The sequence below is a fragment of the Rhodamnia argentea genome, chromosome 7 (genome assembly GCF_020921035.1).
Source record: "Rhodamnia argentea isolate NSW1041297 chromosome 7, ASM2092103v1, whole genome shotgun sequence".
NCBI lineage: Eukaryota > Viridiplantae > Streptophyta > Magnoliopsida > Myrtales > Myrtaceae > Rhodamnia > Rhodamnia argentea.
The window spans coordinates 15,480,811-15,494,542 of record NC_063156.1 but is presented as its reverse complement, the minus strand read 5'-3'; the positions used below and the strand labels follow the sequence as shown (position 1 = coordinate 15,494,542).

The following is a 13,732-nucleotide window of genomic DNA, read 5'->3' as shown; positions in this document are numbered from 1 at the left end:
AGAGGAAAATATACATGAAAAGCCTCTCTTTCTCAACTCAAATTGTATTTTGCGCCAGGCGTTGTCGCACCGTCTACGCCCATCATCAAACTACTATATATGTTTTTCAGAAAAAAAAAAAAAAAAAACAATAAGGGCGGATCCAAGCATCAATATATACTTGTTCATGAACAAGACAGGGATCAGAGCAAGTGGTACTGGGCTCGTTATTGACAATTAAGTTCAGGAAGATTCAAGGGAAACACAATGAATGATCTTATTACAATCAGTGTCATGGTTTGGTGTTAGCGGTTTCGGTTACGAAATCGGCACTGGTCGCGGCCATATTTATGCGCTGGAACATGATCCTCTAGCCCGGACCGTGTGCTCCTCCTCTGCATCATCCGAAACCGAATGCCTCACAAAGCACCCTACCTTGTGCTTCGCTTTCTCGGCTTCTTTCGCATTCGTCCTGTCATTCCCCTCCACCCATTTCTTGAGCTTATGCAGTATCTTCGCCTTTTTCGACTGGACACGATCGCCAGTCCCTGCGCAAGAGGAGTACCCGCCATTCTCAGAGTTCGACCTTTTCAGTCCATTCTTGTTGTCGCAGTCTTTGATAATTGTCGAATCTGCGAGGGCCAATTCAGAAGAATGGCCCTTCACCATGTCCTGCTCATGGACATGGTGGTTCTTCGTCAATTCATGCCTCAAGCAAGCTTTGCTCCATCTCAGGTAAACCAGTTCCTTCTCTTCCACCGCCCGTTCAGTTCGGAGCTGCTCTACTTCCTTCAACAGGCGACTGCAATCTTCGGTCAATGTCGCTTCCGCTTGGCTCTGTCCAAAAAATCCAATCTTGTTAGGCGAATCGACTTGTGGAACAAGAGGACACGAAAGATGAGCAAGGTCTCAACGGTCAGATGACTGAACAATTGGTTGTCTAGATCGTCTAGTCTCACCAACGTTTCAACAGTTGGATGACTCGCTTCGTTTAGTTATGCATGTGAATTCTCAATGACACAGACAGTGTCATGAAACCTCAGAAACCAAAAGCCAGGAGTTCAAACCTTGGAGAGTGGCGGAGCTGATGTTTGTGCTAAACTCAATTCGATCCGAAGCTCATCTTTGTCCCACTCCGATCGATCCAACATGGCCCTTAGCCCGTCAATCTCACCTTCCATTCCCTCGACATCGTTCGTCTTCAACTCGAGAGCTCTCTGGATCTTCAAAGTTTCCCTCTCTCTCTCTTCAATCCTCAGATCATTCTCTCGTAAGACCCTCGACTGCTGTTTCACTTTCCTCAAGAGCTTCCTCACCTTCCTATGAATCCTCTCATTCTGAGACTTCCAATAATGAAGCTCCTCCATGACCTTGAAATACTCGGCGGCCATATCCGCCATCCGCTTGCTCTCTTCTTCCATGTGCGAAACCTCCCTGTCCAAAAGCTCGAGACGGGACATCCCCAACAGCAACGCATTTCCTATCTCCATCAACGCCGATTCTCGCTCCTTCAAATTGCAGTACCGGAGAAACTGCATCTCCAGCTTCAGCTCTCTCTCCTGAAGGTCCCTGACTGTGCTTGTCAAGGCTAACATCTCTTCTCCTTCGCAATCACGAGTGGATTGGTTCCAAACTCCTATCAAAGATTGTGGATTCGCCACGACTCGCTCTTCGTCTTCTGTCAAGTCTGCACACGTGAAATTCAAGCTGCGAGAGCTCGAGTGCTCATCAAATCCACCATCTTCACCATCGGAGTCGTTCACATTCACCTGGTCTTGCGACGATGAAGATTTAGACTGCATGCCGCTGGCTCTTCTCCACATGATCCTAGCGCATACGAAACCCACCATGGATAGAACTAGAGGCACTCCGGCCTTCAGAAGCACGGGTTTCATGATCGTGACCTCTGGTTTTGGTGATGCGCCATCCATCCTGAAGCAAACCGGCTCGTTCCGATCGAACCTTTTTGGCAAACAAATCGAACGCAGACTATTACAGGAAGTATGAAACAGCAAGTTCAATTGTGAATTGTTTGGACAACCTTTTGAGGTGATGGAATCCATGAATGGTGTCGTAGTAAAGTTGCCTAAAAGATTCTTTGCATTATGATGTTGCGTTACTTTTCTTTTGTTTGGAGGAGCATTGTGCATGTCCGTTGCTTTTTGTCTAAGCTTTGTGATTTCCTCGCTGCTCACCAGCATCTCTTTCCTTTTCGTCAAATTCACCACTTTCTAAGGTGATGATCAAACACATTCTCTAGGACCCAAAAAAAAAAAAAAATCAAACACATTCCCCATTTCCAGAAAGGAGGAAAAAAAAATTGAAAATCACAGTGACACGTGGTTGCTATTGATCTTGAGCTTGCAATGCACAAACTTAGTGCCTCTAGGTTCGACATTTTTAAACTCTAATCAAACCAGACCCACCGGTTCAACCGAGTGAAGTGGGAATTGTCCCTTAGTCCGGTCCGTTATCAGTCAAGCTAGAATTACTCAAAATCCCCAATTAAACCGTTTTGACCAGCGGTTCAATCTCTGAACCGGAGAACCGGACCGCTGTTTGAATCGCATTGGCCCGGTCTGGGCTCTATTTTGGATGTGATTTGTAGGTTGACTTCCATTTTGGGCTGTCAATTGGGCTCCAAGTTGGGCTTTTTCAGTTGTCCAGCCCATTATGAAGAGAGTCGTCAAACCTGGGAGGCGTATATGGAGAATGCAGACGTTGACCAGAAACTCCGACAACCAAAAGAAAAAAAAATAGAAATTGGATTTCTTTCTGTCTTCGGTTGGTTTTAAAGGTTGTCATAACGTCCACCTTTCTGTTCTGAGTCTAAATTTCACCGAAGGTGGAATGAATTTTGAAACTTAAACTAGTTGATTAAGTTGTCCCAACAAAAAATTATAATGAGAATCACTTCATCCCAAAAGGCCAAACATGAAAAAGACTCAACCAAAAAAAAAAAAAAAATTGTCATTGACTTCAAATAAATATTAGTACTGAAATCCTAATAAAAATTTACATATAATTCAGATATATCCGATCGTGGCTTTTGAGAAAGAATTTAATGTGATAAGACAGAATTTAATCTCTATATCAAAGAGGCAAGAAAAAAAGAACTTTATAAAATGATTTTCAAGTCTAGACAATGTACTTATATGGATTTGAACATCTATGCAGCATGTTTTCACTTGGACAGTTTGATTTAGGCACATATCATGTCTTCCTTTTGTTTAAAATCTCTTTCCTCTCGACTCACTCGTACATAAATGTAACTTCACAATCTCTTTAATTTCTCTCGTTTGCTTATTGGATTGAAAAAGGATTAGTCGGTACGTTCCATGACGAATTGGAGCTCTTCAAATAAAGGGAAAGTTTGACAAAAAAATAAATAAATACATGGGAAAAAATGTGAACATTGAATTCGTATGTCTTTTGCCTCGATAGAGAAACGGCATTAGAAAACAATTGATTTTCATATGAGGTCTTTTTTTGTCAATTCAATGAAAAATGTGTGTATCAAGTGACTTTGGGCGTGGACACCCATTTACTATTTGGTGAAAAGAAAGATGAATTAGTTGCTTACCATATCAATATCGGTCAAATCTTCCAATTTATGAAAATGGAATTTGTATTTACTCATTTTCCAAGTTTCCATAGTTTTTCTCATGATATTTGGGAAATGCTTGCATAATGGTTACGCTGCTCAATGACAATGTGATCGTGCTATGCAATTGACAATTTTTTTTTTAAATTCCTTTTTTTTTCTATGTGCCAATCACAACTAAAATGAGTGACAAATATTGCACCGTAACTCATTGGGAGTAAAAATACTGTCGCACTCCCCTTATTAAATTATATCGGAGCAGCTTCCCAAATATTTGAGCAAAAAGTACTACATATGTATTCATGGTAGAACAGAAGAAGAAGAAGAAGAAGAAGAAGAAGAAGAAGAAGAAGAAGAAAAGTTTGAATGACATAAACACAAAAGCATATAATTAATAAATTTTAGAATTCGACCAAAAAAAATAAAAATAAATGTTAGAATAGATGTTAAAACAAGGTTCTCTCAAATTGGAAAACTTGTAGCGTGCAAAAGATAAATTGTTTGTTTAGAGTTAATATTAAGTCAAAAGTATCGATCTTTCTTTTCCACCAAAAATTAAAAATACCATTGAAATTAAAAAAAAAAAGATGATGAGAAATATATGTGAATTTGCATATCAATAATTTTTTTATGTTGAGAGAAATATATCCGGGAGCATCTATTTTGTGAATTCGGCTTCCTTTTTTGAGTCGCGATTTGGTGATTATGTTGGCGCCCGGCATCCATGGCCGCCCTCATCCACCCCACCACCACCACCGCTCTTCCCTCACCTTCTCTCCTCCCAAAACTCTCCTCTTCGTCTCCACCTTCCTCGTCACTCTCTCTCTCTAAACCGAAGCTCCTCCAGTCCACCGCCACCGCCGCCGCTACCGCCACCGCGACCCAATTTCTCTTACCTCAACCTCCACCGCCACCAATCCCACAACCCTTTCTCTCCGGAAGCCGACGCCTTTTCCCGTCTCAGCCCTTCAATGGCCCTTCTCCGGCGGGCCCGGCGGATTCTCTCGCTGACGGCTGCTTCGACTTGCTTCGCTTCTCCGTAAGTTACGGCGATGTCGACCTCGCCAGAGCCGTGCACGCTCTGGTCCTCAAGCTTGAGGAAAATCCCAGTTTGGGCAATGCTCTCATCGTGGCGTACCTCAAACTTGGCCGCATTTCGGATGCTTACAGCGTCTTCGACGGACTTTCACATCCCAACGTGGTTTCTTATACGGCCGTTGTCTCCGGTCTCGCGAAGGCGGGCCGAGGACTCGAAGCGGTGGAGGTTTTCTTCAGATTGATTAGTTCTGGTATTCAGCCAAATGAGTATAGCTTCGTGGCGATTCTTACCGCTTGTATACGGCTGACTGAATTGGAGCTAGGTCTGCAAGTCCATGCTTTGGTGGCTAAAACAGGTTATTTAGAAAGCGTTTTCGTTTCAAATGCACTTATGGGTATGTACAGTAAATGCGAGTGTCTGGATTCTGTTCTCGAACTGTTTGACGAAATGCCTAATAGAGACATTGCTTCCTGGAATACTGTAGTTTCAGGATTGGTGAAGGCCCAAATGTACCAGAGGGCATTTGAATCTATTCGGCAAATGGACCAAAATGATGTCTTTAGAGTTGATTATATGACTCTTTCTGCACTTTTGACGGCCTGTACTGATACTAGTAGTTTAATTAGAGGAAAAGAAATCCATGCTCATGCCATCAGGATTGGTATGGAGACTGACTTGAGTGTGAATAATGCGCTTATGGGGTTTTACACAAAATGTGGAACCATAGACGATGTGGAGGCCTTGTTTGAGAAGATGGCCATGAGGGATGTTATCACTTGGACAGAGATGATTAGAGCTTATGCGGACTTTGGGTTGATTGATATGGCTATGGAGATGTTTCATACAATGCCAGAAAAGAATTGTGTTTCTCGCAATGCCCTTTTGGCAGGACTTTGTGAAAATGGCAAAGCCTTTGAAGTGCTAGATTTATTTATTAGTATGTTGGAGGAGGGCTTGGAGTTGACTGACTACACCTTAACTACTGTTGCTAAGGCCTGTGGGTTGCTTGGGGCTGGGAAACTTAGTGAGCAGTTGCAAGGGTTTATTGTCAAGTTTGGTCTCCTGGAAAATGCTTGTGCTGAAGCAGCTTTGCTTGATATGTGCACTCGTTGTGGGAGGATGGTGGATGCTGGAAAGATGTTCAAACGGTGGCCTTTTAAGTGGGATAGCTCTATCATTTGTACTTCAATGATATGTGGGTATGCACGTAATGGGCTGCCAGACGAGGCAATGTCACTATTTTGCCGTTGTCAAGCAGGAGGGAGCATAAATCTTGATGAAGCTGCATCAACTTCAATACTTGGTGTTTGTGGAACTCTAGGGTCTCATAAGATGGGCGAGCAGATTCACTGTCATGTTCTTAAATCTGGATTATTTTCAGATTTAGAGGTAGCAAATGCGTTGACCGGTATGTACTCAAAGTGTTGGAATATGGATTCTGCTAAAAAAGTCTTTAACATTATGCCTGCGCATGATGTAGTTTCATGGAATAGTTTGATTGCCGGGTTCGTTTTACATAGGCAGGGAGATGATGCCCTCACAGTCTGGTCAAACTTACGCGATGCAGGGATAAAGCCTGACAAGATCAGCATTCTTTTAGTTATATTAGCATACAAATATACCAAAATGTGTTTAGTTGATGAATGTCATGGATTCTTTTCGTCCATGCGAAAAGAATTTGATATAGAACCTTCACAGGAGCATTATGCTGCATTTGTTGGTGTTTTAGGAATCTGGGGATTTCTTGAGCTTGCAGAGAAAACAATCAGCAATATGCCTTTTGAACCGGAGGCTTTAGTCTGGCGAGCTTTGCTTGATGGATGTAGAATCCATTCCAATGCAGTTCTCGGTAAAACAGTCATGAAGCATATAGTTTCAATGGAACCGCGAGATCCTTCCACCTATGTGCTTGTGGCAAATCTGTACTCTGCATCTGGAAGAGGGCATTGCTCTGAAACAGTGAGGAAAGAAATGAGACTCAAAGGGTTTCGGAAACAGCCTTCACGGAGTTGGGTCATCCATCAAAACAAGACCATATCATTTTATACAAGAGACAAGTCCCATTTGCAAGCCAAGGACATCTATAGCGGGTTGGAAATCCTAATTTCAGAATGCCAAAGAGCTGGATATGTGCCTGACACAAGTTATGTTCTTCATGAAGTTGGAGAACATCAGAAAAAGGATTTCTTGTTCTACCACAGTGCAAAACTTGCTGCAGCATTCGGGCTTTTGATGAATAGACCAGGAAAACCCATCAAGATTGTAAAGAACATCAGCCTTTGTGAGGACTGCCATCAGTTCTTGAAATACACATCAGCCATCACAAATAGACAAATAGTCTTGAGGGATGCTTCGGGATTTCACTACTTCTCAAGTGGGCACTGCTCATGCAACGACCGGTGGTAAGGCTCATGCAGGTTATGCTCCCCACCTCTTTTGATCAAAGTGTGTAGTTGTCTTAAGTATGTTTGTACCATAGAATTTATTTTTTAGGTTTTCCAAGAAGAGTAGATAAATGTTGATGGCTTAAAAACATCAGATCAAATTCCAAGAAGGGAAGTCTTTGGCAACATCTTTTAGTTAATTGGAATACTGGAGTTGAAAGATTATGAATAAAATTCAATGTCCTTGCCAAAAAAGCTGCTTCTTTAAGGAGGTAATGATTTTTGTTGGATCATTTTGAAGAGATAAATATCTGCAGCCCAATGTTCTTGCACCCCCTAAAATTACCTACACTAATAAAAAAAGAACCCCTGAATTTGAAATGATCTGCTTGTTTTTGCTATTGGAACACTTTCATTGAGAGCTTTCCAACGAGCTCAATATTGTTAGGCGCATCGCGAAAACTTAAATCCGACAATTTCAACTCATATCGGGATCTAAGGCTTGAGTTTATGAATCGGTGGTAGTTTTCGTAACTTACTACTTGCAAAAATCATTGTTTACCATAACTTGAGAGGTCTGGAAAATTTCATTCGATTCTGAGACCTTTACTTGTGGTTTTCACTCGCTCGACATCCCTTCGGACCCGATTTTTGTTGCGTTTGGATATCGCTGCAATATCTAAGTGCGAGATGTGCAATCGAAATCGACAACTCGCAAACTTCCTGATTTTGTGGAAAACAGACGATGGTTCTGAAGGATTAAAAGTTGACCAGCAGGTTGGGATGATACAGTGGGTGTCAAAATATTCGTTTTGATGAGTGGAAACCCTCTTTTATGCTTAATATGTTCTTTGCCTCTTGGATCTCACTGGTCCAACTTTGCTCAAGAACTTAATGATTTCATGAAGCTGGAGTTCAAATTTGAGGGGAGGAACACCAGTGTCTTTTTTTTTTCCTTTGTAGTTCCATGAGTTGTATCATATGGTCTAATTCTATGTCGACTTGGTAGCTATTTTATGGCGTGGCTTGCATTAAGATGAGTAACTATGCTCAAGGATAATACTGTGGATGATGAGTAACTTGGAAAATGTCCAAAACCCTAATTCTGAAATCACAAAATAGAGATGCGAACTTATTAGAGAGGTATTTTAGATAAAAAAATTCTATGGGAGCACTTATTAAATACCAAGATAACAAGAAGGTTGCAATTTTCAATACATCGACTATCTTTGTGACGATACGCCAAATCGGCGCTTTGAAAATCGCATATTCTATTAATAGGTATGCGCTGAATAAGTGTTTCGAGGCGCTCGTCAACAAAATCAGCGTGAGATGTAGTTTGACATTTAATAACAAAACATTGAGATGCAAACTTTTTTCACTTTTGGAAATAGAGCTTGGAATGTGGTGTTGAGGTGAAAGGCGAAAAAAGAGAACGCGCCTTGAGAAATCATATGAACTGGTTTTCGATGAAAGTGATGGTAAAATTGAGAAAAAGACGACAAAAAGAGAAGAAGAAGAATTGTTGGGAGGCGGGTTTTGATTAATACGTGATTACGTGAAGATGATTCAGTCTCGTAAAAAGAAAATGGGGTACGTAACATACGAGCCATGAAGCTGACGTGGGCGGTTACTCTTTAAATTTACGAAGTTCGTCGATTTCCCCACATTGAAGTCAAACGCGGTGCGTCGTCAGAGGCCAAGTGGGGTTTGACCGTGGCTGCTGTAAATGAGAGGTGGTTACGCACGAGAGACGGAGAGAGGCAAAGGCAACCCGGCTAGATCAGACAAGGGCTGCTCCAATGCCGAAATTGCCCTTTGGAGTTTTCTTCGGATTTTTGTTGGGGAAAAAAAGTGTCGGGAGACCATTTTCATAAACAGCTAAAGAAATATTGCAATTTCCGAATGAACAATATCACTAGTTCAAAAATTGAATAATTTCTTGTTAAGTATGCTTGTCGAATGCCCGCAAGATAATATATGTATATATATAAATTTAAAAAATAGCTACTAGAAGTCTGTATAAATCACAAATATATCCGAACAAACGGTGCCTACAAATTGACTAGGGATTCACGGAAACCGGAAGCCTCTTGTATTATTCACGATTAACGAAGGCAAAAATGTTTTGTATAGGTAATGAAAATGATCTTCAATTATTTTATCAATTTTATAAGGAAAATGAACTAAAAATTGGTTCCTAACCTGAAAGACTTGAAATTAATAATTCGATAAAATCCATGGTATTGAGAATCACGTCATTTCCAATAATTTCAAATGCCGCCTTTATCTATTTTCTTAATTAATTTGAGAATCCATCTTATCATTTTACATAGAATTTTAGGTAAACATCCGACTAGGAAAATCCCTTTCCGAGTTCGCTCTATACATACAAGAAATCGGTGATGGTCGAAATTTCAAGTTAAGCTTAGTCAAAACGATTTTTAATAGCTCATTTGTCCCCTCCATGTAATCTATGGACTTTTATGCACAAGATGATGGCTACTACTATCCCTCAAGAGTTATCTAGGCTTCTATAAGATATGATTTGAGAAAATTGTCCAATTAGTTCTAAACCTATTGTACGGATGTCAATTCAATTTTAAGCCTTTGAACAGAATTCCAATGTGACACTACGTAGAAATATTTAATGTTATCTATTAATTAATTCAAGTTCGGAGATAACATTGAGCATTAGCACATAGTTCATGGACTAGAATGAACATGTATCAAAAGTTTAGAGATTGCATAGAACAAACTAAAAGTTCAAAGACTACATTAGATATTGGGTTAAAGTTTAGAGTTCACATCGAACAAATTAAAAGTTTGTGAATCATATTGTATAACGAGTTAAAATCGGGATCATTTTTGCCATTTTCCCGAAAGGTAAACAAGAGATTTCTTTTTCTTTTCTGAGTGAATCTAGGAAAAGAAATTTTGCGGAAGGGCCCAGCGGGGAATACGATATGTTTGCATGAAAGCTCAATTTGAGGTCCGGAGGCGAAGACGCTTGGCGGGATTGAGCAAACCATTTATGTCCAAGTGTGTTCTCTCTCTCTCTCTCTGTACAGTCCCATGTAGATTCAGAGTCAGAGCAAACACTTAGCAAGTCCGCTCTACCAATACACACGAACATCTTCGCCTTTTTCGCTTCTTGGCCCCCGCATTTTTCGGGGGTTATACTGGAGAGAGAGAGAGATGGATCGTGAGAAAAAGATTCGTTCATGTTGGTCTGGGTCACCGTCGACGAGGCTTCTTCTTCTCATGGTGCCGTTCGTTGCGGTAGCAGGGCTCGTTTTGGTCGCCGCTCCGTGGAAGTCACTGGCCGGGGATTCTGCATCCGAGTACTCTTGGTCGTGGAGCTCCTCTCGCTTTTACTCCTCCCCCACTCGGGCTCCAACCATGGACGCCACTCTGCAGGTTCCCGTTTTGCATGCAGAGGCTGGTGATGGCAGAAGCGGCCGCAGAGCATCGGCGGAGGGGTCTTTAGCGCCGGACCCTCCGCCAGTGGTGGTCGGAGTTCAGAAAAAGGAGAGAGCAGTCGCAGATGATTTCGCGGCTACTGAGCCCTCTGCTCCTCCGCCACTTGCAGTTAAAAGGCCACCGAATAACCCGAGCGTAATTTTCCTTTTCGCGACATTTTATCTGATTAACGCTTTTTTGACAGATAAGTTAGTTAATTACTGATGGAATGGCTTGTGTAGCAGAAAATTTTCTGTTTATTTATTTATTTATTTTAATTTTTTTTTAAAAATTCTTGAATGCCCATCAACTCTTCATAAAGTTTTCTGGGCTTTACTTCTTACAAGCTTGATCAAACCAGTTGGGTTTGGTAAAATCATTCTTGGTTGCATCCTCTCTTGTTTCATTGCTCTGTTCAGAAACCTAAGTAGAGTCTCTTACTGAATACTGGTGTTGGTGCAAAGCTCCATAAAGCCCTTCTGCTATGTGACGGCGCAGACTCCCATTCACTCTCTGCAAAATTTGTCCTGATTTATGCTCAGAAGTTACCTTCAAAAGTGTCTGCTAAGCACAGGAGGCGACACCGATATTGGAACAAAATAATGAAATCCACTTGCATTTATGTCATTACCTGGTGGCACCATAGTTTGCTCAGAAATTTCCTAATTTGATGTGAGTTTTATCATCTGTAATTGGTAGTGACTGCCACTACTAGTGTGGATCCTTATTAGCATTTCTGGAGTGCCCTCTCTCAATTCATTTGCATTCCTCATTTTGGTGGTATGAAGCTCATTCATTGTGTACATCTGGGCAGAACGCCTCGAAGGAAGGTACCTCGGACTTTCCCATAAGTGTTGCCGGCCATGTGCCTGCCTTAAATGAGTCTTACGGTTTTGTTGAGAAAGCGCGGCGTGAAAGGGTATTCACTGATTTAGAGAGGCTAGAAGCGGGGCTAAGAAGAGCTAGAGCCGGGATTAGAGAAGCTAAGATTGAGAACCTGGCGAAGGACCCGGACTACGTCCCCGTGGGTCCAATGTACAGGAATGCATATGCTTTTCACAGGTAATGTGTTCCTAAATCTCTAGCGATTGAGTTCGGCAATGTCACGTGATCACCTTAAACTTGTAACTAGGACTATGTACAAGGGATCTTAGTAAACAGGAGGTTGTCACTATTTATTTCTTCGGAGTTGTTCCCAACCTTTACGCATTGACGCGGTATTTGGATTTGATCACTAAGTGAGGAAGACAAGTAGCAATGAATTAGAGAGTGAGACTGTAATAACCATCATGTAGATGCAGACAAAAATCGGTTGTATGTTGACTGAAGAGGCGGACACTATCAGATCATCCAACGTTGACACAATTAATGGGATTCCTCTCTAAATCTGGACAAGTCACTAAACATCTGTGATCACCAACCAGAAGGAAGCAATTTATTGCATCTTTGATAAGATGCCGTGGAAGATTAGTGGGTCTTGATCGACAAATTAAGAGCCTCAACAACTCGATCGAGAATGACTTTTGACCGCAATCAATAACCAGAATGGATGTCGTTTTCCTCTTAAATTAATTAATAATGCATGTTACCGAAAGTTCATAATCCAGCAACCTTGTTTGATTCAGAAACTCTTGTTTGATTCCCTATGAAACACTGACTGATGGACACTGCTGCAGGAGTTATCTGGAAATGGAAAAACTGTTCAAGATATTCATTTACGAGGAGGGCGATCCCCCCGTATTCCACAACGGTCCTTGCAGGAGCATTTACGCTATGGAGGGTAATTTCATCCACATGGCCGAAATAAACAAGCAATTCCGCACCCGAGATCCCCGCAAAGCGCACGTCTTCTTCCTCCCTTTCAGTGTGGTGATGATTGTCCAGTTCGTGTATGTGCGGGATTCGCATGATTTCGGCCCGATAAAGCGGACCGTGATCGACTACATCAATGTCTTGGCGAGCAAGTACCCATATTGGAATCGCAGCTCAGGAGCTGATCATTTTATGCTGGCCTGTCATGACTGGGTAGGTTTTCGGTTTGTGTTTAGATCGCATCGCTTGATGCTTGCAAGGATGTAAAATTGCGCGAGACTTGAGAACAGCATGAGCTTAATAGCTGTGTACATTGAAAGGTGAGATTCTTTTGCAGGGGCCGGAGACATCCCTTGCCGTTCCGCAGCTTCGCAGGAACTCGATCCGAGTCTTGTGCAATGCAAATACCTCCGAAGGCTTTGACCCGTCCAAGGATGTCTCGTTTCCAGAAGTAAATCTCCACACCGGCGGGATACACGGCCTAATTGGAGGGCCATCACCGTCGCACCGCCCGATATTGGCATTCTTCGCGGGTGGGGTTCATGGGCCCATCAGGCCAATTCTCCTCCAGCACTGGGAGAACAAGGATGACGACGTGAAGGTGCATCGGTACCTCCCTCGAGGTGTGTCTTACTACGACATGATGAGAAAGAGCAAGTTCTGCATCTGCCCGAGCGGGTACGAGGTCGCGAGCCCGAGGGTCGTGGAGGCCATCTACACGGGGTGCGTGCCGGTGCTGATATCGGACCACTACGTGCCCCCGTTCAACGACATCTTGAACTGGAGGTCGTTCTCGGTTGAGGTCCCGGTGAGGGAGATCCCGAACCTGAAGAGGATACTCGGGAGCATCTCGTCGAGGCAGTACATAAGGATGCAGAGGAGGGTGGTGCAGGTGCGGAGGCACTTCGAGGTTCACTCTCCGCCCAAGAGATACGACGTGTTTCACATGATACTTCATTCTGTGTGGCTCAGGCGACTGAATGTTAGATTGAGTGACAGCCAGTGATCCGCGGGCAGAGAGATACTATTGAATTGAATGGTAAATGTGTGGGTCGGAACAGATTGCATTGGTTCTGCACAATTTCAAGAAAAACAAAATTTAAGGCATGCATTTTTTACCTAAAAGTAAGGGAAATGACCAGAATTTTTCATTTTTTATTTTTGGCTTGTAAGGTAGAAACTAAGGAAGTTACGGTCTCAAGTCCATAATTCCAACTATATTACTAAACAAAATATGGGATAGTTTTCTAGGAGGCTACAAGTAGTATTCAACCAATTCACTTTGCCGATATGCTTGGCAGTGGCTGGTCGATTGACTTCCCGGAAATTATGACCAGAATTTGATTTTGTGAGGAACGGTAATGACCACCGGCAAATGCACATTGAAATGCGAGCCAGTGCTTGTCCTCTAACTCGCCGTTTCATAATTGGTTCAAAGAGGCCTTAACTAAT

The 13,732-nt window shown here is 42.3% G+C and overlaps 3 protein-coding genes across 4 annotated transcripts; 2 read left to right on the top strand and 1 right to left on the bottom strand.

Annotated features, from left to right (window-relative positions):
- Nucleotides 1-180: 180 nt before the first annotated feature.
- On the bottom strand, nt 181-2,174 carry LOC115743599 (protein CHUP1, chloroplastic). 2 transcript variants are annotated; one of them, XM_030678444.2, is made up of 3 exons: nt 1,047-2,174; nt 795-816; nt 181-629 (listed from the first exon to the last, which is right to left on the bottom strand). In XM_030678444.2, exons 1-3 carry the CDS (start codon nt 2,127-2,129, stop codon nt 328-330), a joined length of 1,407 nt encoding a protein of 468 aa, XP_030534304.2. In that variant the 5' UTR covers nt 2,130-2,174; the 3' UTR covers nt 181-327. The 2 variants fall into 2 exon arrangements, with proteins under 2 accessions (XP_030534304.2, XP_030534303.2); XM_030678443.2 differs by having other exon boundaries at nt 181-816; nt 1,047-2,171.
- A 2,050-nt stretch (nt 2,175-4,224) lies between these two features.
- LOC115743592 (pentatricopeptide repeat-containing protein At5g03800) lies at nt 4,225-7,306 on the top strand. The gene has a single exon (XM_030678433.2). It carries the CDS (start codon nt 4,308-4,310, stop codon nt 7,026-7,028), a length of 2,721 nt encoding a protein of 906 aa, XP_030534293.1. The 5' UTR covers nt 4,225-4,307; the 3' UTR covers nt 7,029-7,306.
- A 2,903-nt stretch (nt 7,307-10,209) lies between these two features.
- Nucleotides 10,210-13,356, top strand: LOC115743563 (probable glycosyltransferase At5g03795). The gene is made up of 4 exons (XM_048282621.1): nt 10,210-10,597; nt 11,283-11,530; nt 12,145-12,493; nt 12,618-13,356. The coding sequence occupies exons 1-4, from the start codon at nt 10,271-10,273 to the stop codon at nt 13,284-13,286; spliced, it is 1,593 nt and encodes a 530-aa protein (XP_048138578.1). The 5' UTR covers nt 10,210-10,270; the 3' UTR covers nt 13,287-13,356.
- The last annotated feature ends 376 nt before the right edge of the window (nt 13,357-13,732 follow it).